Source organism: Elgaria multicarinata, chromosome 17 (assembly GCF_023053635.1).
Source record: "Elgaria multicarinata webbii isolate HBS135686 ecotype San Diego chromosome 17, rElgMul1.1.pri, whole genome shotgun sequence".
NCBI classification, from domain to species: domain Eukaryota; kingdom Metazoa; phylum Chordata; class Lepidosauria; order Squamata; family Anguidae; genus Elgaria; species Elgaria multicarinata.
In genome coordinates, this window is record NC_086187.1 from 28,841,028 (window position 1) to 28,868,241 (window position 27,214).

Genomic DNA, 27,214 nt, shown 5'->3' on the forward strand with positions numbered 1-27,214 from the left:
ACCTCTGGCTTTGGGGTTCTAGCAAGAGACGAAGTAGACCGTAGAAGAGTTATCAATATCCTGATTGCATTTCTTCTTCTTCTTCTTCTTCTTCTTCTTCTTCTTCTTCTTCTTCTTCTTCTTCTTCTTCTGCTTCTCTAGGGTGATTGTTCTCGATAAAGGCGAAATTGTGGAGTGTGGTTCTCCTGCCGTTCTAATCCAGAAGAAAGGCATTTTCTACAGTATGGCCAAAGACTCGGGCTTGGTCTAACGTTGAGGCTGCACCCTCTCTCACCGTGGGGGTGAAGTGCAGGGCCAGTGAACGGGATGGCAGCATTTGTCAGAAACCCCTTGCTGCGATACTCAAGCCAAATAATTCCACTTTAAGAAACAGATTTTTGCAGTGTGACGGAGAATCACAGAACGTGCAATCTGCCCCCACCCAGGGTCCTTTCAAGGGTTATTTTGCAAGCCCGTGGTAGTTGATGGGTAGGTTGTGTGCTTCGGCCAAAGCCCAAAGTTTAGGTTTTATCTAGGGCTCCAAAGTCTTACAAAGCAGTAGGACCAAACTCTTTTGAGTCCTCTGAGAAAAGGCTTAACCTCACACGTGCATTTGAAGTGTGCTCTGTCATCCCATTTTTGTGGGAAGACTCTCCTGGAAATGCAAGGTAATTTCCCTCTGGAAATCCTGCATTTCCAAGGCAGGAGCCTCAGAGCCGCTGTGAGAGGCGAGCGGCACAGTCCAGAGGTTTCATGCCACGTACCTCACCATGCGCTGGAGCCGAGGGAGGGAAGGCGGGAGGATTTCCCCTTGGTGGGTCGTGGTGCTCACCGGATTTAAAACATTGTGCTCGGCATGGAAAGCAAACACCAAAAAAACCCACCACACCCCGTTCTGCTGGATCTAGCTTGTCTTGGTGACTGAGGAAAGAATGAAGACAGAAGATGGGGGGTTTGTGTTCGTGCTCACAGGAAGACTGGATGGTTTGTTCCAGCAGGTTGCTTTTTGCTTTGAACAGCTTTCGTCTGTACCATAGGAGTGTGTTGTTGCTTTTCCTGTGGATGAAAGAATCAACCCAACAGGCTCCTGATGCCAATGCCAAAAAGCAGGGAACACCCAATGACTTCTGGTTTCCATTTCCGAAGGTCCTTCCCCCCCCCCCCCCCCAGTTTCTCTCACCTGGGAAGGAACTGCAACAGAAGATGCGTTTCTTGCATTGTCCATAGTCTCATTTTATTGAAGGAAAATCGAGTATCCGTGCATCTAAATGCTCACCCAGGAACTGTGGACTTTGAATTACGTTGCTGACCTTTTTTTTTTTTTTCCTTTCAAACTAGACATGCGCCTTTTCTTAGAAATGAAGTTATTTATTTTATTTTTTTGTAAATACACTTCTCTAAAGTTTAAATAGACCGATATTTACTTTGGTATTTTTGTAATGACTCATGGAAAGAGCTTTCAGTAAATTTCTTTGTTTGGAGAATTGTCCTCATTCCTCATGTTGTTTGTAAACCTACAGCAGATATCGGTAGCTTGGCTGCGTATAACGATTACACAGTCTCCGTACACGCAGGATGGGAAATTCCACTCGAGGAGGCCGTTGTAGCTGCGTTGGGCTCAACCACTGCGATGTGGAGCCACATGTGATGAGCTGCACAGATACTCAGATAAGCCCTACAAGCAGAAGCCAAACTTGCTAGGGCTGTATTAAAAAAATTAATCCCAATCAGCCTTGGTGACCTATATACATTACGCATCTTGAGTGGGATAGCCAAATAAAGTAAAATGCCTTGAGCAAGCGTAGCCCCACTAGCTAAACCTTCTTTCATAGTCCCGTAACCTAAGTTTATTATTTATTTATTTATTTATTTATTACATTTATATACTGCCCCACAGCCGAAGCTCTCTGGGCGGTTTACAACAGTTAAAAATAGTAAACATTAAAAAAGGGGTCAGATTGACCCCTTGGATTTCAGCTTGCTTTTTCACAAGCTGGCCCCACTTGGTCTACATCGAGCTGGGCCAGCTCACGGAGTTCTGGATTTTTTATTTTTTTTAAAAAAAAATGTTGCAATTTGGGCAAATTACGCAATTTTCGACCATAATTTCTGCAAATTATGATGGGTATTCGCACAAATTACAGCCAACAATGGCAGAATTTGCACAAAATACAGCTGTGATTTCCATAATTGGTGTAAATTCTGGCTGTAGTTTGCTTAAATTGCTTTTTAAAGGAAGAAAAAACTACAAAAGCACAGATTTGGGGAACAAACCCCCAGTTTAGCTGGCAAATGTGAGCAGAGCCGACGGCACTGCTAGAATCCACAGCGCTCCAAAAGAGTTGGGTTTACCCACAGCAGACATCCCTAGGATGAACATTCACCCAGAGCCATATCATACAGCACCAAACCTGGTTCAACTAAAGCATGAATAACTTCAGCTTCCCAATGGGTGCACTCATATTTCTTGCACCCACTTTATCATGTACATGTATGGCTTAGGTGTACTGATAAAAAAAATGTACATGTTGGGAGGCCTGAGCTGTTACCTACCCCCTACACTTTTTTAAACAGTAGAAAGCTACAGTGGAGTGATATTCTCTATTGCTCCATTGCTAGAAGCAAAAGTGTCAGCTTTTATCTCCTGCCACGGCCTGGGTGGCAAAACCATGAGCTGGCCCTAATGGGGTCTTAAGAGCCAAATCTAATGCAACGCTGGGCATCACACAGCTACAGTGGAGTGATACCATGAACACATTTGCCTGGAAGAACGGGGTCAAAATCGGATGCCCACGTAACGTTTCCAGAGATGTTTCTGCAAGCAGGATAACCCTAAATTCCCATTAGGACACGATAATCAATTCATCCCCATGTCACTTGGCATAAAAATTTCCTCTCATACATGCATAGGTGTTAGATCCCTTAAAATGCATTCCCTGTTCTCCCGAGGTTATGTAGAAATAAGCAGTGAGGAGTGTCTCTGTTAAATGCCCTGGCTGAGGGACTATTTAAGCTTCCAGCAACATAAGCAGCAATGGGTTGTGGGACTGGCTGGTTTTCTTGTAGGGCTGAAAAAATGTTCAGGTTTTCCTGCAGGACTGAAAGAGACTTTCTTCCTACACCACCCTCTAATCCAGCCTTCCTCAACCTGGGGCGCTCCAGATGTGTTGGACTGAGGAAGGCTGCTCTAATCTGATCAAACACAATTTGCTACACGCCTAAGCGCTACAAACTCTGCGTCATGCGAGGAACCGTCCTATGCTACGAAGCAAAAATGGAAAGGAAAATTTTTAAAAGCTCTTCCGTTGCAGCTGTGGGCCCTGTTCAGTCACGTGGTTTGGGAAGCACGAGTTCAGCCTGGCGCAATCGCTTAAAGGGAAGCCAAGTCACCAGAACAGGTTATTGCAAAGGCGGCTTCTGCAAGGGGCCAAACGGAAGCAAGAAGCGGTGCGTCTTCAAACCTGTTTTTCCGTCGGCCCGCTTGAACTATGGCAAAGGTTGGAGGAGTCACAGGGGTGCGGCTCGCAGCACGCAGGTGCAATGTTGCACAAGCTGGTCGTTTCGTGCGGTGGAGCAAAGAGGAATTCCTTGACGACCTCTGTGGCTCCAGTGTGGAGGCAGCAGTGAAGCTCAGCCTCCGTGGCAGAAGAGCCCCTGCTGTGCAGGCACCAGGTCGCCGTTTCGATCCCCGGCAGCAGCGTCTCCAGGGATGGAGATTAGGGAAGAATCTTGCCTGCCACCCTGGAGAGCAGTTGCTGCCAGTCCATGTCAACAATACTGGGCTGGGCAGGCGTTCAATAGAAAGCTGCTTCTGATGTGCTGAAGACATCTCAGGATAAGGGAGATGTATAGCAGCTAGGAAACTCACCTGTGGACGAGCATCACTGAATAGGGCACCTGCTTTCAGAACCTGACATGGAGCTCTGTTGGGCCTCTTCCCAGCTGGATCAACCCAGTGCCTCGGGGGAAGCTCACAAGCAAGGCACGAGGGATAAGAGGCCGTCTCTCCCTGGGGCTCTCCCAACAGGTCTTCCATCCTCCCTCTGTGCATTGGTCTCATTCCCTTTTAAACCCGGCTGAGCTCATGGCTGTCGCCGCATCCTGTGCCAGCAAATCCCATAAATTGTGTACTGGGAGGAGGAGGAGGAGATGGTGGTGGTACTAGTGACGCCTAGGCTAGTGTTGGCGTGACGCGGCCGTGACTACTGCATGAATTGCAGAGCACCGCTGGTTGAGCTTCTGCCGTGGCCTCTCCATCTCTCTCTCTCTGGTTGTCCTGCAGGTTCCAAGCGCTGAGGGGTGATGGGTGTATTAGCAGGATGTATGTGCCCTGTGCGAATAGTTATTTTTTAAAGCGTGGCAACTCACAAACGCTCTTAAAGTGCACTCCTGAGTTTCTAAAAGTCTTCATGCATCCCAGAACAGGCCTTTCAGTCACACGCATTTATTAGCCCTGTATCACCAGCCGGTTGACAGGAGAACAGTCGTGGCACAATGTCCCTTTGCTGCTAAAAACTTCCAGAGGCAAGGGAAGACCCTGGATGACTCCGACTGTGAGCAGCTGTGTGTTGCTTTCGGCCAGAAAAGGGGATGTGGGGAGGGGGGTGATCACATGTGCCTGCCCACACTCTGGAAGCGAAGGCACAAAGCGGAGCTTTTTACCGAGTCAAAGGAAGCCTTGGGTCACTTTCCAAGTTTGAAGTCTCGATTTTATTCTAGTGTTTTGTATTCAGGACTCGCACGATCAATTCCAGGTTTTACCTCCCACGTGAGCGCACAGGGGTGAGGTACCACACCAGAAGGCACGTTCGCACATTTGCACCATCGATGTCCAGGAGCTGCTTCTTACTACAGCAGCCTTCCTCAACCTGGGGCACTCCAGATGTGTTGGACTACAACTCCCAGAATGCCCCAGCCAGCTGGCTGGGGCATTCTGGGAGATGCAGTCCAACACATCTGGAGCGCCCCCAGGTTGAGGAAGGCTGTACTACGGGGAGGCAGGCCAGGCCGACAGTTAGCCCAACTGCAGGCCTCCCCTCACACGGCACACCCAGTTTAGGAAGTGAAACTCGCATCAACAGCCAGCTATTTATTTTCAGAAGATAACACAATTTTATTTATAAGACTCTGGGACAAAATAACAGTTAGGTTCAAATGCAGACTAATACAAACTTCAACTCGCTTTCTGTATACATTCAGAAAGCTCCAGTCAGGCCTGAGGCTGCCCTTGCTACAGAGATCTCGCCCACATCCCACCAAAACATTGCTGGAGTCTTTCGCAAGCTGTATCGTGCTCCCTATGCAAAGAAAGCAAACGTATTTATGCCATCCCTGGCTCATGTAGGCATAAAGACGTGAAGGCTCACGGAGGGAAAACAATTCCCTCAAGATCTTTGTTTCCCTCCGCAGCCCCATGGAAAATTGAACAATTTTGCATTATGAAATACTTCCTTTTAGAAGGTGGAATAAAACATTTAAAGCAAGGTGTTCATATATTGGTATCCAGATGTTACTCCACCCCACCCCCCAAATTATTGCTACAATCTCAGGAATAGGAAAACCTTTATGGGAAGGCTAGAGATGTAAAATGTTGAAGCCGTGGGGAGGATTTTATTAATCCTCTCTGTAAGGTTTCCAACATAGCTATTTCATAAGTTACTGATATCAGGAAAAACTTCCTGACTGTTAGAGCAGTACGACAATAGAATCAGTTACCTAGGGAGGTTGTGGGCTCTCCCACACTAGAGGCCTTCAAGAGGCAGCTGGACAACATCTGTCAGGGATGCTTTAAGGTGGATTCCTGCATTGAGCAGGGGGTTGGACTCGATGGCCTTGTAGGCCCCTTCCAACTCTACGATTCTAGGATTCTACTGTATCTTTTACTGAGAAGACATTTAGGAATGCCCCAAGTCATGGTCAGTTCTCCAACGTGTGACAGGGCTGGAGGGGGATCTTGCACCCGTCTCCTGCTTGCAGGTTTTCCATGGGCAGCCAGGCAGCCACTGTGGGAAGTGAAGGCCGGATGGGATGGACCCTCGGTCTGATCCAGCAGCAGGGGTCTTCTTATCTTATGTGAATTTTGGCAGTTTTGATTTTCTTCTATAGTCCTGGACCGCTGGACTTGTTCTGTTTAGAAGCTGGAACAGTCAATAAATGTGGTTCTAAAACCTACATGTCAGAGGAACACTGTAGGTTACCCTGCCGTTGCTAATCATTCTTTAAAAACACACACACACACAAACCCCTTTATTGCTTGAGTCTATGGAACTCACTGCCACAGTTTTTAATAAGATTCCTAAATAGACCAATATCTCACAAACAAGAACCGATTCTGTACCACACTCTTCCTCTGCCTCCAGTTCTTCCTGCTTCCAGGATAATACAGATGTTTCAGGGACCTGCTTGCTAAAGTTTCTAAAATGTATTATGTATAGCTTGGTTTGTTCATACAATTATCATGTTTGGTATATTAAATGTAAAAGCATAGTTTGTTTGGGCAAGTTCGCTTTAAAATGTTTTTATTGTTAGTGATAATTTTCTGAGCCAGCTGAGTTATATGTAATGCAGTTTATGTTCCTAAAGCAGTGGTTCCCAAAGAGGGTGGCAGGATTGCATAGGGGGGCGTTAAGAGGCAAGGGAGCGGTAGGGGGGCGCTCCAGGTGGTCTTTTCCGAGAAGCGCCTCTCCAGAAGGTCTTAAAACCCAGGGACATTTTTATGGGAGAAGGTAGTTTGGTCCCAAGCCATATAGGGGAAGAATCCACATATGTATTAATACCATTTAAGAAGAGTCCTTTAAACGGTGAATTGAAATGTTTCAAAAGCACCAAAACGCTAATGAAGAGACATACCTTGCTTGGTGTGCCCCGCCATGCCGGCTGCAAGACAGAGGTGTTCGCTCTCTTTTCCCTCCCTCCCTTGGCAAGCCTGCGGCGGGTGCTTCAGACTTTGAATAAATATTCAACTAATTGTTACTGTTTTGAATTTTATTGTTATTATCTTCCTTAGTGGGTCATTGAAAACCGCTATTCTGAATAATGATTTTTATAGGGTAGGGTAGGGGGCACTGGGCATTAATTTGTGGAACCAAGGGGGCGGTGACCTGAAAACGTTTGGGAACCACTGTCCTAAAGTAACAAAGTGACGTTAGATCTGCAAAGAGCATTACAAAAGTAAGTACTGCATATTTTCCCCAAGATTTTTGTCCCCACCCACATCCCTCAAACGGGGGGGAGGGGAATGTTTTTTCTCCCCATGGGTTGGAAATTTCTGGAAATATTACATCTCTATGAAGGCAGCGTTCAGCCGCTGTGTTGTGCTTTTAATTCGCGACAGAAATTGGTTCGAGCCCCTCAGTGAGATCATCTCTTCTGCTTCGAAGGCAAAACGGGGGCCCTGACTTGCAATGAACTCGTGTTGCATCAGCAAAGATCGGCTCCTATAGAAGTCCCAGTGGGTGCAAAGAAGAACAGAGATTCCTTCTCCTGTTGGGTCACTGGGAAAGCTGGTGGCAGGGAACATCCACTAGCTACCCCTCCCCACATCCATGATCTGTATTGTCTAGTCAGACACTGTTTCCCCCATGGCTGCAGGCCTAGGAATCGCTCCGCCTGATGGATGCAGAAACCTCCCACCCACCCAGAACTTGCACCAGTTGTAGCCCACTTGGAGAGATCCAGGTGCTTCTATCAAATACTAGAAACTAGAAACACACTCTCACGTTTAATCTTTGGCTCACAGCAGAACAAAGATGGCCAGACGGAATTCTACAGCAGAAAGCTATTTTCACACGTACAGAAAAGTTTCAAGATCTCTTAGCAATTCTCTACACTAAATTCTGACTGAATACAGGAGCAGCAAGGTTGGTTTATTTTTGGAGAACGCTGGTCTCCAAATTAAGTCAATGGTTATAGAAGCCCTGAGGTGCCTCCTTTTGCCACGCAATTTGGACGGAGTGCATGTTAGAAGAAATCTGAAAACCAGGGTTTTGACAAGGGTTTTGGTGCTCAGAAAAAGTGCCAAGGAGTGAGGGTACTGGAATTCGCCTCCAGGTTGGGTGAAAGGCCTGAGCAGGTACAGACAGGTGGAGGGTTCCCATCGCAACGACTTTGCTTGTCAGTGCGAAGAAAGGATGCAGAGACGGGCCTGCACCGGTTCTCCCGCTGCAGCACGAGGCATCCAACATGGACAGAATTGGCTTTCGACCATATATTCTTTGCAGGACAGAACAGGCATACATTTGGGGAGAGAGAGAGGCCAAGAAGTGGTATACATTCCCCCCTTCCCCAAAGTCTAGTCTTCTTGAACACACGCACGCACACGCCCTCAAAAGGCACAGCGTAAGAGGGTTGCGACGGGCCGGCCCGCTGCTGCCCGCCTGGGCTGGTTCAGAGCCGCTTGTAGCTGCCGAGGAGAGCTTGGCAGTTGGGGCAGTGGTGGTCGACGTCGAGCAGCGCGTCCACGCAGAAGGGGATTAAGCAGCAGCCGGCCCAGCACCTGCCAGGGAAAGCAAGCAGCGTTCAGGGCAACCAGCACGCCAGGGGCGCCCCCGGCCCACCTCCCGGGATGGAACAGAAGCATTTCTGGATTTGAGCTGGATTTAACCGGGGACCTCCACCCGCGGGGCAGATGTTTCGCCCCCGACCTCCAGCCCCTCCCCGCAGGGCCAAGAGGACAAGCATGCCACGGCAGAGCGGCACATCCCAGGCCAACGGTCCGGCTGCGCGTGGGCACGGGTGACTGGCTGGCAGGGGCGAGCGGGCCTGGGCTGAGGAGCTCCTCGGCTTGGCCGTGAAGCTGCCGCGAACACGACGTCCGCGAAGAAACCGGAGAGATGGCGACGGACTCACCCCAGCAGGCAGAGGCCTCCGCACGAGAGCCAGGTCAAAGCCCCCGCGCGGTACGTGGTCAAGGTCACAATCATCCGGCTGCAGGACGGGCAACTCATCTGCACGGGCCGGTCATGGAAGAGCAGCGGGTTCTGGATATAGACCGCCTGGACGGGAACTGCGGAGGAGGAGGAGGACGAAGAGCAGAGCGAAAGCGTCACGTTCCCTTCGAAAGAGAGCCTGCTTCCGACTCCAGCCTGGAAGGGGAGCTGGTGCTGACTGAAACCCAGAGCAGATTCTCCACCCGACCGACATCGGAGCCACCAGCCTCCCCTGGGAAAGCCTGGGATGTTGTGTCTGTCACCAGCCCTCTGGGCCAAGAAGGACCTTTCCTATCGCCCAGCACCCAAGACCCCTTTTTAGAGGAGATACTGGGGATAGAACCTGGGACCTGCTGCACGCCCACCAGGAGCGCGACCGCTGCGCTACGGTGGGTTCTCATGGGTACCGCGCTGCCGTTGGCCTGTGGGGAGCAGCCTGAGCCTGAGCCGCCTGCCCTGCTCGCCCCCCATTGTGGAAGGGGCGTCCCTAGTGATCTCCAGGGACACTCTTCCTCCCATGATGCCTAGCTCTGAGGAAGGGCCTCCTCAGAGCCAGGCATCTGGGCCTGGCTGGCTCTCAAAAGAGCTGTGCGGGCCGCTCCCTCCAGTCCTCTGGTTCACGTTGAGAGGGTTCTCCGGGAGCGAGGGGCTGAGAGCAGCCGCCCGCCCTCTGTTCCGCTTTGAGGCTCCCCTCAGAGTGAAGCACAGGACAGGCAGCAGCCCCAGAGAGCCCACCCCCCAGCTGCTGCTCTCTCTCTCTGCTTTGCCACAGCCGGAGAACGGGGATCGGCGGTGCTGACGGCCGGAGCCACTGGGCTCACCAAGAGGGTGGCTGCAGTTTCTGCAGCAGGTCGGTGACCAGCAATGCTGTCCAGAGCACCCGCGGGAGACGCCAGCGGGCCCTCCTGGCAGGGGGAGGGTGCCATTTCCCGCTCCTTCCACTCTACCGCCTGAGGCAGGGGGTTACCCTGGGCAGAGACTGCCGAAGAGGCCCGGGCGCTAAATCGTCTCCGACTTACTTGGCTGTTGTCCTGCAACTGGTCTCGGATGCATGGCATACGGAGGGACGTTCTCCCCTTTCGCCGCTGGCCCAGCGCCATGCCCGGGTGCAGGATACGGGTACGGCGCGGAATTGTTGATACCCGTCGTCTCTTCGTAAGAAGGTGGCAGGGCCGGTGGGGCATTCGGAGCAGAGGGAAGAGATGCCATGGTTCTGGGAAAGAGGAAGACAAAGCAAAAGAGGCGGCCTGCCGTTTAGGGAAGGAGGGCGCGAACAAGATGGGGGATACTTGGCTCAGCAATACTACAAACGAGAAGGATCTTGAAATTGTTGTAGATCACAAGCTGAATATGAGCCAACAGTACGATATGGCTGCAAGAAAGGCAGATGCTATTTTGGGCTGCATTAATAGAAGTATAGCTTCCAAATCACGTGAGGTACTGGTTCCTCTCTATTTGGCCCTGGTTAGGCCTCATCTAGAGTATTGCGTCCAGATCTGGGCTCCACAATTCAAGAAGGATGCAGACAAGTGTTCAGAGGAGGGCAACCAGGATGATCAGGGGTCTGGAAACAAAGCCCTATGAGGAGAGACTGAAAGAACTGGGCTACAAAGGTTTGGTTCACTCTGGTGCCTGCGTCGCTTGAAGCCTGTGCCGTGTGTGAATGAACCGTTGCAGGTGTAATGCCGTGGAAGGGTGTTCCTCCCACCGCCCACAGCTGAAAGTCCATCAGTTTTCCAAGGAGAACAATAATAATAATAATAAATTTATTACCCGCCTCTCCCTCTGGATCGAGGCGTGGAACAACACCGAACACAATCTAATACATAAAATTAGTTAAAAGAGCGTATAAAACCAATACAATATTAAAATAACAATCACAGCATCTTAAAATTCTTAGGTTTAAAGTTCATCCGGGTAGGCCTGCCGGAAGAGACTTGTCTTTATGGCTGTCTTAAACTCTGAGAGAGCTTTAAGCTGACAAATCTCCTCCGGCAGGCCATTCCACAGTCTGGGGGCGGCAGAAGAAACGGTCTTTGAGTTCACACATTCGCCATCAAGTGTTGAGTAACGAAGAGACAAGAACTCAAAGGCACATGCATGTAAATCATGGGGAGTTTGGAGTTTCCATGACCCTTCTTTGTCCAAGCTAGGAGAAGGGTCACCAGATTCCTTGTTTGTTAGTTATACCACACACACACCCAAATAGGCCATGTTCCCTGGGAGGTATTCAGTATGGTAAAAACAAATACATATAAACAGTGGAACAATGAATATATTTTTCCCTTTTCCTCCTTTTTTGTTTTGTTGAAATTTTATAATAAAACAAATTCAAAGCAACAATAATAAAACAGTGAATAAAAACAGCACTTGACTAAAATAAGATAAAATTCAGCAGCAAAGAGTAAAAGCATCCCAGCACATGAAAACAGAAGTAAAACCAGCGGTCAGCTTTATGCAAGACTCCCCAAAATCAACCCTCAAGAGATAACCCCACACATATGGGGCCCAGAGCGCACTGCCCCATAATCAGAGAGGCGATGTGCAGCGTTGACATCCTTTTCTCTCTCCGGACCTCCATAGGACCTACATCAGCCTGGTGCCTTCAGCAAGTGCTGGACTGGACTACAACTCCCATTATCCCCAGCAAGCATAGCCAGGATATCCGAAAGCCTGCCTTCTCCCATATGAAACTGCCTGTAATTTGCATTGTCGTCAAAGGTCCTGCTTTATGAATTAGCACTTTGGGAAATTCAGTTAGTGGGAATTTGAGGCAGGGCCTTTTCTGAAGCTGCCCCATTCTGGAACTCCCTTCCTAGGGAAATCAGACAAGCCTTTATTATGCTTTAGCCAGGCAGTGAAGACTGGGATGGTTCCATCAAGGTTTTAATGGTTTTGAATGTTTTATTGTGATGAATGCTCTGCTTTTATTTTATTGTAATGATGAATTTGTTTTATTCTATTTTTATCTGGATTTCGTATATCGGCTCCAGCACCCAGAGGGGCATTTTAGACATATGTTAGAGGGGGGTAACGAGCATCAGTTTTACTCATATGAAAATTTAACTGATTCACCATCATATGATTGTTTACATAGGAAAAAGCCCTACAACTGCCGGCCTGCCCCAGACTTTTTCCTGTCTAAACAAGGCATAGGGTTGTACCCCAGATTTTCTTGAAGTGAGTGACCGTTCTAGCGGCCTCCAGGAGAGGGAATGAAATCTACTTCTCACGCTGCGGACGGACTTGAAGAGGTTCAGCTCACCTCTTCTGGCTTTCAGTGATCCAAGGGCAGCTTCTGTTTGCTTTCCACAAATGGATACGGGGCGCGTGGAAGCAAAGAGCGCAGCTCCAGCGGGGACGCTGAGCCTTCTTGCCGGAGCTTCTGCGTTTGTGTGTTCAGGACTCAATTGCTCGCTCTGTTATCTTTTCAGGAATACTTTCCCCATCGCAATAGCCGCCCCCCCTTGCCTTTCAATGGAGCATTAACTTCCATTACGCACAACTTTTATATGCCTGTTATATAACGTGCTTCGGTAGGTATTAGCATATCTCTATGGAGTTTCCACTATAAACAAACAGTTATTTCCCCATCCACACACATGCAGTCATCAACTTTATTAAAACAAATTATTCCAAATATACATGTGTTTCCCTCCCCCCACTCCATCCATTCTGCATGGGATAGCACATTCATATCTATACGAAACCAGAAGCATTCGTGTCAATAGCCGAAGGAGAGGGGTGGCCCCCCCAGAAATGCCACCTAACAGAGGTTATGGCTGATTGTACTCTAAAAAAAACCACCTTCCTCGTTGAACCTTCAATAATACCATGTCCAGGGACCAAAACTCTTGGCTCCCCTGAACCATTTTAGCTCTAAGCAACTGAAAACACAAAAGAATTTCAGGGTAGACAGACAGTAGGCTGGTGGGATCTACTGTCTTTTTTGTACCAAATGATGATAATATATTTATTTATCTATTTCCTGCTTCTCCCTCTGGATCGAGGCAGGGAACAACACTGAATACAATATAATATAAATGGAAGCTCAGGAGAGGGAACTAAGGTATTCTCCTACACCCTGAGTCACACGCTGGGATAATCTGCACAGGCAACTACAAATCTACACCAGATACGACTACATATTGCCCCTACATTCATTCCACCAGCTCTGCTGAAAGACAAACCTCATTCTTTCCTCTTTCTTCCGTATCCCTCTTTCCTCGTGCGTTGCATCCTTTTAGACTGTCAAGGCCTGCGAGGGAGGGACTGCCTGGTTTTACTGATGGCATGTAAACTTCTTGGCCAAGGAGTGGGATAAACCAGCTTTAAATAAACAATATACAATCTCTCTGTCTAATAATGAACTCATTCTCGGAACGTGGATCTTGATGTAGCCAAGACCACACGCCCCACGTAAAATAGGGAGGCATCAGCAGGCTCAGAGGAGCCCCAAGGTTAGGAAAAGTAATTTCCCCCCCCCCAAAAAAAGCTTTTAGGAAAGACTTGTGGAGGGGGCGCAAAACAGCTCAGTAAGAACTGAGCGTACAGTGGGTAAGGAATGCTGACTGGAACAGTAGAAATCAAGGCAGAAGCAGGAATGGTTTCGCCTGGTTGGAACCCTGAACCACGCTGCAACACCACACTGCAACATTTTACAGCACTAAAACAGTTTGGCAACACTGTCCAGAAACCTGGTCAAATGCAACCGATTACTGTCCATATGTTATGGACACTATGGCTGAGAGACAAGGAATTAGCACAAAGTCAGCTATGACTTTTACTTGCTTTTATTAAATGGCTGGAAGTCGGAAACCGTCCCGTCTATCGCAAACCACCCAACCGCGGGGAGATCCTGATCTCGGTCTCAGATCTCGTGCTGCCGGCTACTCTGCACCTCTTGCGAAATCCTCCCACTAATTAATGCAACGCACTGTGGATCACTTCCAGTAAGTTCCAGCCCTCTTCTCCCCAAAGCATACAAAAACAAGCCAGCCGAAATCCTGGAGACGTTGCCGTGCCAAACACTTAATGTAATCAGGGTGCAAAAATCAAGTTAGCTGGGTTTGCATCCAAACCATCCCACCCTGTCCCCCACCACAAAATTGCAGGAAATTCTGCAAAGTACCCCAAAGTCGGGGGAGGCTGTTAACATAAATCCACAGGGGCAGGATGGGGAATTGTTCCCAAACAATGGGGTGGAAATTTCCCAATTCACCCAGAAGCCTATGGATTTAAAGAGGAGCTCTCCTTCATTCTCTCTGCCCCGTGCCACACACACCGCCTTTCCCTTTTCCATAAGAAACAAATTGTCACATGCAGTTGGCACTAAATGAAAACACACATAGATGGCAAAACACGGAGTTGTGAGGATGAGGGGAGAAGTCAAGAGAGTCTACGTAAACTTGGAAAAAGCCTGAAAAATCATCAATGGGGTAGAGTCTGGATGGGGACGGCTGTGGGGTGGAGGGCAGGCATCGCGCTCTGGCACCTCTTCTGCCTTACTGCTGCACAATTCCCTCTGACAACACTGTTTACCTCTTCCTCCACCACCACCCCAACATCTGGATCTGCCAATTTGAGGTTAACGGTTCCTGCATCTGATGGAAGTAGACAGTGTCCACAAAAGCTTCTGCCAAAATAAACCGGTTAGTCTTTACAGTGCCACAAAACGCTCTGTTTTTGCTGCACCGGGCTCCTACCGCTGCCCCTCTGGAAGTTGTTATTGTAGAGTTTGTGGCTTGAGAGCACGAGGAGGATTTCGGTGGTTTCTAACCACTCCCCCAGCATCTGTCCTTTTCGGGAGCAGCCGTTCTTTTTCCTGCAGAGCTCAGTCTCACGCAGGCCCTGTTCAGAGAGGTGGGTGAGGACTTCACAAGGGATTATGGGTGTTGTAGTCCAACACCTTTGGAAGGTACCAGGTTGGCGGAAGCTGGTCTAAGCAATCCCCAGCTGTGCAGAGTCCAAGGCAGCTTGCATAACTTTCTGTGCCCTGACAGCGATCGGATGACGCCATGCAGCAATGAAGGTAGGTGGTTCACACCCAAGCAGGGGCATCCTAGGCCTCCTTGTGGGAGAGCCAAGCCCATCAACGCCCCAGGAATGCCACGGCTGACACGCCCTACAGCAACGCACAGCTAGAGCCGCCACCTGCCTTTCATAAACAGCCTCCTGGAGTTTATGGGCTGCACCGGGGGACCAGACGCTGCAATCCAGCAAGCATATCCGGCTTCTGGAATCGATGGATCTTATGGCGCTCCTTGAATGCCTCATTGACCAGTTCCCTCACCACTGCACCATTCGCAATGTGAAAACCATAATGACACAGAACCACCACAAGCCAGTAAAATCCAGCACGGCAGAAAGACTCCTCATACCCATCAGGGGGAAATATCAGAGAGAGGACAAAGGTGAAAAAACCACCCGCAGGCATAAAAGCTAAGAAAAAGGTTTTTTGAAAATCTACCCTAAGGGGCAAAAATAAAAGATCTCCGCTCTATAAATAAATTTTAAAAATACAGACACACAAGTCATGAATGCAAGGATATGCCTGAAGGTGTGCAGGCAACGGCCAGTGAAAATGTTAGAAGCCAAAGGGGCGGCTGAACGTAATTTCCCATGGACAGCTTCTGTCTTCTTGATTTAATCTGGATTCTTGCATGGAGCAGGGGGTTGGACTTGATGGCCTCAGAGGCCCCTTTAACTCTACTCGTCTATGATCCTCCCGCAGCTAGCAGAACTGGAATGATTCAAATGTTGCTTGGATGGATGCTGGTTACAAGATATCCAAGAGCCCATGGATACCCAGGCCCAAGAAGACCCAGGAATTACTATGTGCAACTCCCTGCTAAGATAGCTGCGCTGGGCTGAGTTTCACAATGGAAAGCTTCCTTTGAAATGCAAATAGGAGTTTCTAAGCATTCAGTGTTTTCCAGGAAACATGCCCCACCCCAAGCCCCACCCCAGGCCTGTTTAGAGCAACACCATGTTCAGCAATCTCAGCCCAGCAGTTGCAATCAAGTAGTCAACAGAGAATCCCAAATCAGGAAGTGCTGCCTTCAATTACTGGTATCGCCTGTGTGACTCCGATACAAAGAGGGAGTGAAAGCACAAATAGATTCATGGGAAATACAGATTGCGTAAAAATTCTAAGGGCTGCAAAATGGAGTACCAGGAACAAAGACCACTCATCAATACAGCAGAATTCTAAAAGGAGGCAGAAGAGGACCAGGCGCTCGCAGACAGAATGACGGGCACTGAACTTCCGTGGATCAGGGCCAGCACAAGACTGCAGTGGTGGCAGGGCAGGAGACCTCTTCCCCTGACCTGAAACTGTGCCCAAGATAAAGGCTTGGAAGGGTCCCTTGCAAAGGTTTTTGGAAAGGCAGCCTGTACAGCGGTAGACAATGTACAGCCATAGACAAACACAGAAGCTATTTGAACTAGATGAGACCAACAGACTGGGGGGTGGGGAGAAACTGGCATTTCCTTGCGTTGATTTCTTCCGCCTGCATCTCGCACCGACATCAGCACAAAAAACTACTCCCCGGAAGGCTTACAACGGACTTCTCCAACCTGGTGCCCTCGGGATGTGCTGGACTAGATCCCAGCATGGGAAGGCTAACTTACAGGAACAGAACAGGACCAACGTATAATTGTCAAGAACATAAGTGTAGCATTCTGTTCACACAGTGGCCCACAAGGAAACCCAAAGCAGGACATGAGTGCGAGGGCACTGACGGGTGTACAGAGGCCTCCGGAAAAGGGCCGTATAACTGTCGTCAACAGCAGCAGCAGCAAAGGAGAAGGAAACAGGCTGAAATCAATCATCATACACACCTGATTAAAATGTCCTCAGTGGCCTAAGAGGTTTGAAAAGCCCTGAGCGATTTAGGAGCCATGAGGCCCTTTGTGACATCAGCAGCCATTGCACCAATGCACACCCAGGCCCTGAAAGGTGCCCATGCTCAGCAGACCAAACTCAGTGAGTTTGGGCACAGCGAGGGCAGCGGCGATCAGCGTCTGCCCGCCCAGTTGGGACGAGGCGCTTCCTTCATGGCAGGGAGAGGAGAAGCCGGGGACGGGACCTGGGGTCTTCTGCATGCAAAGCGAAGCCTCTGCCCCCGAGCCAAGGCGCCCCTCTCCATCCCACACAGTGACCAACCACGTGCCTCTGAGAAGCCCACCAGCAGGCCTGGAAGGCGATGGCTCCCCCCTGCTGCGTGTCTCCAGCACCTGATATTTGCAGGTAGATTTCCTAGAACCATGGAGGTTCCATTGAACTATCTTGACTAAGAACACCAGAAGAGCCCATCTGGACCAGACTGAAGCCCGTTCCAGCCTAGCGCCCCATTTCCCCTCCTGTGCAAATTTCTCTAGTCCCCTTTGAAAGCTGCGTAAGGGAACGTCCTGTCCTGTCGTGCACCTTGCCAAGAAGGGCTCCCTTTCTCCTGCCCCGAATCCATAGGAAGCTGCCTTCTACTTCCCCTGAGACCCTTGGTCCATCCAGCCGAGTAATGTCAACACTGGCTGGCAGCATCTCAGGCAGGAGTTTTTCCATCCTTACTTGGTGATGGGGCTGAACCTGGGAGGATGTTTTGCAGGCGAAGCACTGAGCTGCTGTAGGGACTTGGAGGTAATTTACAAGATGCAGCACAACAGTCTCCTCTCCAACCAAATTAATAAGGGGGGAGAGAGGAGGAGGAGGAGGAGGGTGGAAAGGCTGTTGCAGTCAGCTTTAAGAGTTCTTCTAAGAACTTAAAACATGCGCACACACACACACACACAAACCTTAGCTATGCTGTCCTACGCAAGCGTACCAGAAGTCAGTGCCACTGAGTTCAAAGATGAGACTGACTTCCCGGTGTCTACAGGAAGCCAGGGTAGGGCTATTGCTGAATGGTAGAGCCCCTCCCTTGCAGGCAGAAGGTCTCACAGTCAATCCCCGGCATCTCCAGATAGGGCTAGGAAAGAGGGGGGGGAAGAATTGTACCAAGACCTTGGGAGGACCATTACTGCTGGCTAGTCTGTGGCAGCTTCTCCGGCACCAGTCAACCTCCAATGGACGCCTTCTACATATTTAAATGCAACGTGAAACTCCACCAAATAATTGACCTGCAACATCTATCCCTCCAAAAGTTGCCTAAGAGAGCAATCCTATACTCTAATTACACTGGGAGAGGGAGGGAGAGAAAGAGAGAGGCTCTCACTGCCCCTGTGGAGGAGACGCGGAGGTTTGCTCAGCTCTGGAAGGGAGGGGAAAAGACGCAGCCCTATCATCACTCTACCAGCCAGCACAAACCGAGATATTTTCATATCTCGCTCTTCTGATCCGAAACAGATCCCAGAACAGCTTAAGTTTATTGTTTATAGGAAACAATAAAGGTTCATAAATTGCAGAACAATGACTAAAAGCCCAGAACAGTCACCACCAACAAAACAGCAAGGCTGGCTGGGAAATGCCAAGAGATGTAGGACATTATTCCTTCTAAATGCACAAAGGGTTGCACCCTAAAAGGCAATTTGAAGGCGGGGGGGGGGGAAGGATGCAAGATTCAGCACCAAGCAAGCTTCTCTGGAGAGTGATCCACAGACAAGGTACCACCACTGAGAAGGCCCTGACACAGCTCAACACCCAGCTTTCCCCTACGATCTAGGAATTCTGAGAGAAAGGTGTCAAAGAATTATCTCAACATTCAGGTTGACACATGGGGTGGGGGGCTAGTGGCCTTTCAGTTACCTGTGTCTTGAGGTGTACACCTTTGAGAGCAAGAGGCTTTCAGCCAGAGTTTTCAAAGGGAAGCCTCCCTGGGTTATTTGTTTATCAGCCTGCTGGCCTTTGCTGGGGGCAGACATGGAAGGAATCCATTGCATAACAACGGCACCAGTAGTGCAGCAAAGATACGCCCAGCCTCTGCTCATGGAACGTCTTACGTTCACATGACCAAGGGTTGTGTGGAGGGGCCTCACTCCATCATGTTCCACAGCAGGGCCGGCCCTCGCGTTAGGTGGAGTGAGGCAACTGCCCTCAAGCGACAGGTGTTGGGGTGCAGCAGTGGCAGTCCCCCAGCCTTTGCCCTCTGTTGGAAGAGCTGGGGGTGCCCCATAGTTGGCAAAGAACTAGCCTTTGCCAACCCATGGCTCTCCTGGTGTGTTGGGACTGCAACTCCCGTAACCCCACAGCCAGGGGGTAAAACTCACCTGCTGCCCCACCCCCAGCTTCAGTGGAGGACGGCTTACCATCAGCAGCAGGAAAGGAGAATTCAACTGACAGTCCAGTTCACTTCTGAAGGCAGAATGCAACGGGGCGTGGGGATCTCGTCCTGTGCTTCAGGCAGCCAAAATGCCTTGGCTACCTGTCTTTCACCACACAGTTGCTGACTATCCCAATGTAGGCAAGAAAATATTGCTGTTGTTTTTAATTGGGGAGATGCAGCTGCCCCAGAACAAGAGAAAGCAATCATTCTACGGGAATTAACGGGGGACCCTTTGATGGAAATCCATTCCTGCTTCTGCAAAGGTAAGCCCTACCTGTGCAGCCCCATTTGCAGGATGCTTGAGAGATAAAGAGATTGATGATTAACCAACTCCTCAAACAAGGAGAAGGCTTTGGCTCTGTCTGCACGGCTCCATTAAGTGAGTGGAAAGGTTTAATGCCGGGCTTTCCTTCCAGATGTCACAAGTGGTACGAGAGACAGCTGGCTCTCCCTGCTAAAAATCCTCGTTTTAGGGGGCATTTAAATCAGCACGGGGATCTCTTATTTAAGATTACCCCCCCAAAAAAGGATCCATACTGAATTCCAATATCCATAATAGTGTAATATCTTCATTAGAGCAACCAAAAGATCATCCAAAAAATGTGCATATGCAAACTTTTGAGATTTACAGATCTCATCATCAGGCAGGTTGGGGAGAGGCAGGAGAAAGGACCAGACTGCTATCTAGCCCAGCACCTGCCTCCTTCCAGGATCAAGCAAAAAAAGTCCCCTTGCTCTTGCCCTCCCATAACCAACAATTGCAATTCAGAAACAACACTCTTCTGAACACGGAGGCTCTGTTTTGCATCGTGCCTAATATCTATGAAGAGATCTGTCCATCCCGCCTCTCCACCATCACCATCCGGGTTTCCTTCACCCCTTTTTTTTAAAAAAGCCATCTAATCCGCAATCCTATGCATGTTTAGACAGAAAAGAAGCCCTGTCTAAATGCTGCAAGTCCTGGGGAACGCTGGGAGTTGTTAGACTTTTTTTCTGTCTCAACATCCATAGGATTGCACTTTTCATCTATCACTGTATCTTGTGGCAGGGGGGTCCACAGACTAAGCTGTGCATTGGGTGAAGAACAGTCTGCTTTTACTGCATGATTTCAAGGTCTAGTACTTTGAGAGGAACTTTTCTTCCTTCAGCCTGTTACAGAATCTTCCACTGGTCTGAAATACCGCCACAAGTTATATGAAGTGGGACACTCAATCATACTTTGTCAGCTAATGGCTTGGGAACCATATGAGGTTTATACTTGCGATTGCTCTGCCTCATTCACGGAATTTAAGCAGGGCTCGGACGTCATCGTCTTCCATTTCTAAACCTCCTGTGTTTTCTCACTGCTTCTTCCATCTTTTCTCTTACCGGAGAAGAGACAGCAGCAGAAAAGAGGAATGCCTTTTGGTTGGTAACGCTAGGAGCCTGTGTCTGGAAGCATCCCAGCTCACCCAAAAGATTACCTTCTCCCAAATTCACCTCCCTGAGCCTTGGGATCCCCTTCAAAGGCCCTGCTCGGAGAACCCTCGCCAACTAAGTGAGGTAGGTGACTTCTAAGGAGAGGGCCTTCCCACCACCACTGAGGAACAACTTTCCCAGAGAGGTTCACCTGGTGCCTTCTTTACACTTTTTTCAGCATCTGCTGAAGACTGTTTTATTCCCCTCCACACACATCTAAACCGAACTGCAGTACAAGCACAAAACCTGCACTGGCAATCATGTGAATGCAGAAGAGAAATCATCCAGACAACTTTGACACGAGTCACAAACACCAGGCAAGAGGTTAAAAAGATGCATTTAAACCTGGAGCCACAGCCACAAAGAGGACATGGCTGTGTCCGTGGACATGAACCGTGGTCTCCGATGCCCAGTTGCCATTCTTGACATATCTGCTCCAGGTTGGTGAATGCCCTTCTTGCGTGTGTTCACTTTACAACTTGCATTTTTGAGAAACCCTAACTGCTTGGCAGGATAGGATGGGGCACTTCTTTAATGCCATCTTAGCTTTCCAGTCACCGAAGACACAAAAAGAGCCTTCAAAGGAATATGAATACAGCCATGTCTTTGTCCTTTCAACAAATGCGAGATTTGGAACCAGCACAAGTAAGAGAGCAGCCGCTGACTCTTACAGAACACTGGGTCCACTCAGGGCAGAACTGGGCATGGCGCCGGCCTTTTCCTAACTATGTCCTTTACTCACTGCCTCAGCATCTATTGCCCAGGTGCCAAAGAGCTCACATGGTCAGGATCCGGACTGCCTAAGACAGGTGCAAGTAGAGCAGAGGTCTCTTGCAGGTTTCTGTCCGTCTCCTCTCCTCCAACTTAGTGCCATCTTTTCCCATCTTCAATAAAGCAATGTGAAGCCATGGAGCATGCACAGAGTGGCCTGTTCGTGAGCATTTGCAAGCTGTGTCAGCGCATTTAGAATTAAGGAGAAGGGTTACCAGAACAGGATGTTGCCTTGACACCCACCATCTCTGTTTAATCCACAAGTATTATCTTTTAAACGTTTAAAACAGGGGTGGGCAATATACAACGCTCAGCTGCTTTTTGTGGGTCCCCCTCCCCCCCCAACTACTGAATTTACCGCAGCAGTGGCAAAAAAAAGCCACAATTCTCATTGGTCATGCTGGGTGGGGCTAATGGGAGTTGTAGTCCAAAACATCTAGAGGCAACCAGGTTGCCCACGCCTGGACCAGTCAATACCGAGTTGAACAGCTGGACAACCATCTGTCAGGGATGCTTTAGGGTGGATTCCTGCATTGAGCAGGGGGGTTGGACTCGATGGCCTTGTAGGCCCCTTCCAACTCTGCTATTCTATGAATGATATGGACCAGTGGTCTGGCGGGCCGTGACCCAGCCTGCTGTATTTGACATAGGTCAAGGACGCATCCATTCCCAAGAGCCCTCTTCCACCCACCCACCCACCCCAGTTCATGGTAAGATCCTGTGGACGCACTCGGAGAAAATCGTTACAGTTTGAAGGTTCTGTAGCTCTGTACTCGATACAATCCTAACCAGATTGGCTGTGCAAAATTGTTTTTAAAAGCATTTTTGAACTATTTTTCTAGCCCGTCCTGGAAAACCCAAAATTCTACACATCTGTTTGTGATGCCTTAACGTTTTTACTTTGTTTTTAAGTTTCAAATATAAGTCGCCTTGAGAGGCCTATCTGTGCTAAAAGGAAACTCATAAGTGTATCAATAGATTAAAAACAAATAAATAAGAATAAAGTCATATTTTTAAATGTTTTTAAACCTTGGAGCGATGCCACAGCTAAACTTTGTACCAGCTTTGCCCTTTGCCACCAGTTCAGTGCTTTGCAGCATGGCTGTGTTTGTGCAACAGGGACATTTAAAGCACTTTTCTCTCTTTTTTTTAAAAAAAAAACTTAAAAATGACATAACTGTTTGCCCACCGTTCGCTAGCAACTGATTCATTTTTAGAAGTTCCTCCTTCCAGTCCAGAGGACCTCTGAAACTTTCCCAAGCCCGTCATTCTGTGGCAATTTCCCTGTTCCCCTCCAAAACCCATTTCCTTCCATCCTGCTTTGAACCCCCCTGGGCTGTTTGCGAGAGGGTTTCACGCCACCCACTCAGCACAGGGGTGGCAAAACAGCCCTTGGAAACAGAAGGCACCCACCCACTTTACAAGCTCAGCGGGACGGGTCCAGCCAAGGCAGAGACGAAAACCACTGCTGTGCAAACGCCACCACTGTGGTTTGGTTGCTGTTCCTGGCAAGGAAATGACCTCGTCGTCTGGGGTGGCGGGGTGGGGTGGGGTTTGACAGAAAACTGTACATGACTCAGCTTTCCTGAAGGAGAGAACTCCAGGGTGCTGTCGGTCCATATTGACAAGATGGACCATGGGGCTGAGTCTGTGAGGCCAGGCTTCCTGGGCTCGGATCGCTTTTGGTTGGGGAAAAGGCTGCAGCTCAGCAGAAGAGCCGGCTGGCATAGACGCGGCGTGACAAGCGACAGCAAAGAGGAGCGTCTTCCCTTGAGCATAAACAGAGCGCGCTCCTCGCCCTGCAGCGGTAGCCACAGACCCACACGGGCTACGGTTTGCCAGGCCTCGCCGTGCTGGCCTGGAGGGAGCTCTGAGCCCTAGGGCAGGGTTGGGTCGCTCCGTGAAGCTCCCAGCCTCCCCGGCTCGTGGCTTGGGGCAGTTGGCTTCCGCTTCCTCAAATGTGCGGTTTGTCAATCTCCGGTTCCTTTGCCCCAGGAGGGGCTGTTGCTGAGCCCGTCTCATGCCCAGGGGGGGGGGGGGGGCTTGCAACAGGTGGCCATGCTCTTGACCGCCTCAACTTCCTGCAGAACCAGCTCCTTGACCATGGCGGTGGGCGAGGGGAGGGAGGCTGCCTCTGTGAGCTCCCCCTCCTCCTCCTCAGAGGCACAAGAGGCGGGTGAGCTGCTGGGGGCCGGGGTTGGGAGGGGGCCCTGGGACCCCCATCGCCCTCGGCTGGAGCCACTCTCAGGCGATGAAGCCACCGGAGAGCCCCGGCTGGGCCATGGGTCCATCCCCGAAAGGGCGGAGCGGGCCTGCCACGTCCCTTCGCCCCACCTGGCATTTTCTTCCTGCTTCCTCGAAGTCTCCAGGGGAGTCCCAGCCAGGCTAAAGGCAGCGGGGGGGGGGGGGGGGGTCCCAATCCGCAGCGCCTCCTTACGACCCCCACGGGCAGGAGGGCTCCCTTGAAGGCCCAAAGGGCCGCAGCCTCCGCCTTCCCCGCAGCCTTTGGACCTCCGGGGCCAAAGTCCGGAGACTTCGGCTTCGAGGAGGCTTCGCGCGTCCCAAGTGAGTCAGGATGACGCCTGCTCCGCTTCAGCGCCGCGGATTTCAGCGGCTCGCTCCAAACAGAACGAAACCGGGATCCAACGTATCCAAAACCCTCCAACCCCCCGCCCTTCCTCCTCTCCTCTCCCGTTTAAAAACTCAAGGCCAAATCACACGGGGTGGGGTGGGGTGGGGGGGATTCCTCTCTGGGCGCCCCGGGCAGGTTTAGACGCCCCCCCCCCCCGAAAACTCGCCGCGCTCGCCGGCTGGCCCCGGGGGATGGGGGAGGCTTGGCGTTGCCGGGCTCCCTTCGGCCTCGGCGGCACCGGATCGGGCCCCAAGTGCGCCTTGCTCAGCCGCGGCGCCTTCCTGGGCAGCTGCGTTCCGCGGCAGCAGCGCCCCCGGCGCGCGCTCCCTGCCTCCCTCCCTCCTGCCCTCCGCCACCCCGGTTCCATCCCCCGGGGCTTCCTCGCGAGTAAAGACCCCGGGGCTCGCGCGGGTTGCTCGAGGGCAAGAGCCCGGGCAGGCGCGGGGAGGCGGCAGGGGCTGGCAGGCGAGAGCCCGGGCCGGGGGCTCCGAGAGGGGGAGGGAGGGAGGGAGGGAGGAAGGGGGGCCCTGCCCTTGCCCCGGCCGCTCAAGCAGGAGGGTCGCAGGCAGCCCCGAGGAGGAGACCCCCCGCCTTCGCCCCGGCCCCGCTTACCTGCCGCGCTGGCTCGGCGGCGGCGGCTGCTCGGCGCTGTCGGCTCGGCTAAGTGGCTCCGCCGCCGCCGCCTTCGAGGGGAGGGACCCCGGCGGGGCGGGGCGGCTGGCGCTGCTGGCACCGCCCCTGGGCCCCGCCCCTTCGGGCTGGGGAGCATGGGAGCTGCAGCCCTGTGTAAACATGCAGAGGATCGTGCCCTTAGGAGGTGAGATCCTGCAGGAGTTGGGGGAGGTCTGTGCTTCAGCTAAATCCCCATCAAGTAAAATGCGATCAATACATTTAATACAGCCAGGACTTCGGGCAGAGCAGTGGGTGCGTTTGGCTGCATTGCCTCGGACTGATATTTGGCGTTGGGACGGCATTTCCCTCAGGCCACATTGCCTAGGGAGCCTGCTTTTTGCGTCTGGTTTTGGCCTTCCGTCCTGCACGCACCTTGGCTCACTCGCTCGAGCCACCCGAGAGTGGGAGTCCTCGTGAGAGCCGGCGGCATGTAGTGCAGAGGGAGGCAACCTTTGGGGGCCCATCGGGCAATCTGAGAAACGGTCAGTGCCCAAGGATGTCTCTGAGCCCCACGTGTGGCCCAGGGCCACGGGTGGGCAATAGAGGTGGCCGCGGCTGGAGACCCTCACTGCTTGGAAGCAGCCTCACTGCCAGGAAGTGCTGCAACTCACGTCCCTTTGGGGGCTCAAGTGCTGGAGCCTAGGAGGAGGCCGCCATGGGATGGACTAGGAGTGGAACTGTGTTTCCTAAGCAGGCCTGTCTTGCCTCAAGGACAGAAAGTTTTTGCTGCCTGGAGTGTGAGATGCAGACAGTTAAGCGGACAAAGCTGGGGTCAAGTTGTGGAACAAGGGACCAGTGTGAGAAGAAGTTACAGTGTCTGTCAGTCCTCGCGGCTGGCAGCTCCCTGAGTCCTGAATGTTCCAGGAGAACCTGATAGGGCCCTAAGGTCAATGCCAGCTGCTGACAACTGGGGGGGGGATGCTGTTTTTGCAGGTTTTGTGCCCCCCCCATGTGCCTTTCACCAATCCGGAGTGAAAAGAAAGGCCAATCAGAAGGCAGGAAAGTTTAGGGAAGTCGAGGCACAATCCCATGTGTGTTTAGACAGAAAAAAGGCCGACAGCTCCCAGCATCTCCTAGCCAGCAGCTGAACCCTAGGGGAAGGTCTTTGTTTTCACTTCTTTCTTTTGTTTCTGTCTGTTTTGCATAGCTCTGTTTTTAGCTAACGGGTTTTGCTAATTTGGGGGCCTCTTGCGCCATTGATTGCAGACCTTCTTTTTGAGAGAACAGGGAATTTCTTACTTTGAAATACTCTCCTTGCGTTTTAAGGCTGCTTTAAATAGGTATGGGTCAGCTCTGGTTACACTCTCTTGCCCAGAACCTCATTTTCAGTAACTATTTTTCAACACAATGCTATGCATGTTTAGACAGAAAAAATGTCCTTCAACTACCAGCATTCTCCAGCCAGAGTGTACTCATTTTCTGTCTAAACATGCATAGGGGTGCACCCTTTGGTTGGTTTTTAAAAAAGTAGGAGGGGTAGACCACCTTGGCAGGTGTTAATTATTATTTTATGTATTTATGTATTGCATTTATTTAGATCATAGAATCATAGAATAGTAGAGTTGGAAGGGGCCCATAAGGCCATCGAGTCCCACCCCCTGCTCAATGCAGGAATCCACCCTAAAGCATCCCTGACAGATGGCTGTCTAGCTGCCTCTTGAAGGCCTCTAGTGTGGGAGAGCCCACCACCTCTGTAGGTAATTGGTTCCATTGCCATACTGCTCTAACAGTCAGGAAGTTTTTCCTGATGTCCGGCCGGAATCTGGCTTCCTTTAACTTGAGCCCGTTATTCCGTGTCCTGCACTCTGGGAGGATCGAGAAGAGATCCTGGCACTCCTCTGTGTGACAACCTTTTAAGTATTTGAAGAGTGCTCTCATGTCTCCCCTCAATCTTCTCTTCGCCAGGCTAAACAGGCCCAGTTCTTTCAGCCTCTCTTCATAGGGCTTTGTTTCCAGACCCCTGATCATCCTGGTTGCCCTCCTCTGGACACGCTCCAGCTTGTCTGAGGGTGCACTGATGCCCATGGGTGCTGCATTGCTTACTCCAGGTTGGGCACCATGTGGCTCTTCCAATGTCCCTATTTTCACATGCAAATAGCCATCCCTACCCAGGAAGACTGGAGTCATCAGTTCAGGATGTGAGTGTGAAGGCATCTCCTACATTGGGTGTTTAGCACTAAGCTGAGCCTAAAGACGAAGAGAGCTATTGATCTCTTTCCCAAATGTTGACCTACAGAGGAGACAGATCTCAAGTGAGACTCATTACATCCTTTGCTGGTCCATAAACTAAATATTTATGTATGGATAGTATTTCTTCCTACCTTACTCTAAAATTAGCTAAGGCAGCCAACAATCCAGTGTGTGTGTGTGGGGGGGATGTTTATTCTAGCTCTCTGGGTCTGCTACTGCCATCCAGTAGATGGCAAATTATTTTGGATTCAGAGAGGGACTAACAAAGAGGGAATGCAACCAATGAAAGGAAGGCACCATGTCGATATAAGGAATCTACTCCCATT

The 27,214-nt window shown here is 50.5% G+C and overlaps 2 protein-coding genes across 2 annotated transcripts in view; one reads left to right on the top strand and one right to left on the bottom strand.

Moving 5' to 3' along the window:
- LOC134410220 (multidrug resistance-associated protein 1-like) overlaps nt 1-1,463 on the top strand; it is a 62,743-nt gene extending 61,280 nt beyond the window's left edge. The window contains exon 31 of the mRNA XM_063143386.1: nt 142-1,463. Coding sequence (XP_062999456.1) covers nt 142-250 — 109 coding nt within the window. The 3' untranslated portion in view covers nt 251-1,463. The remainder of the gene's footprint in view (nt 1-141) is intronic.
- A 6,217-nt stretch (nt 1,464-7,680) lies between these two features.
- Nucleotides 7,681-24,678, bottom strand: LITAF (lipopolysaccharide induced TNF factor). Its single transcript, XM_063143379.1, has 4 exons — nt 24,639-24,678; nt 9,926-10,119; nt 8,827-8,983; nt 7,681-8,473 (listed from the first exon to the last, which is right to left on the bottom strand). The coding sequence occupies exons 2-4, from the start codon at nt 10,113-10,115 to the stop codon at nt 8,365-8,367; spliced, it is 456 nt and encodes a 151-aa protein (XP_062999449.1). The 5' UTR covers nt 10,116-10,119; nt 24,639-24,678; the 3' UTR covers nt 7,681-8,364.
- Between the last annotated feature and the right edge of the window lie 2,536 nt (nt 24,679-27,214).

Bases quoted from the DNA above. Each gene is read 5' to 3' on its own strand.
- LITAF (XM_063143379.1), bottom strand. From the start codon at position 10,115: ATGGCATCTCTTCCCTCTGCTCCGAATGCCCCACCGGCCCTGCCACCT. The intron at 8,984-9,925 runs GTAAGTCGGAGA...CCTCCTCCGCAG, and splicing joins AGTTGCAGGACAACAGCCAA to TTCCCGTCCAGGCGGTCTAT. The intron at 8,474-8,826 runs GTGAGTCCGTCG...TTTCCCTGGCAG, and splicing joins GGAGGCCTCTGCCTGCTGGG to GTGCTGGGCCGGCTGCTGCT.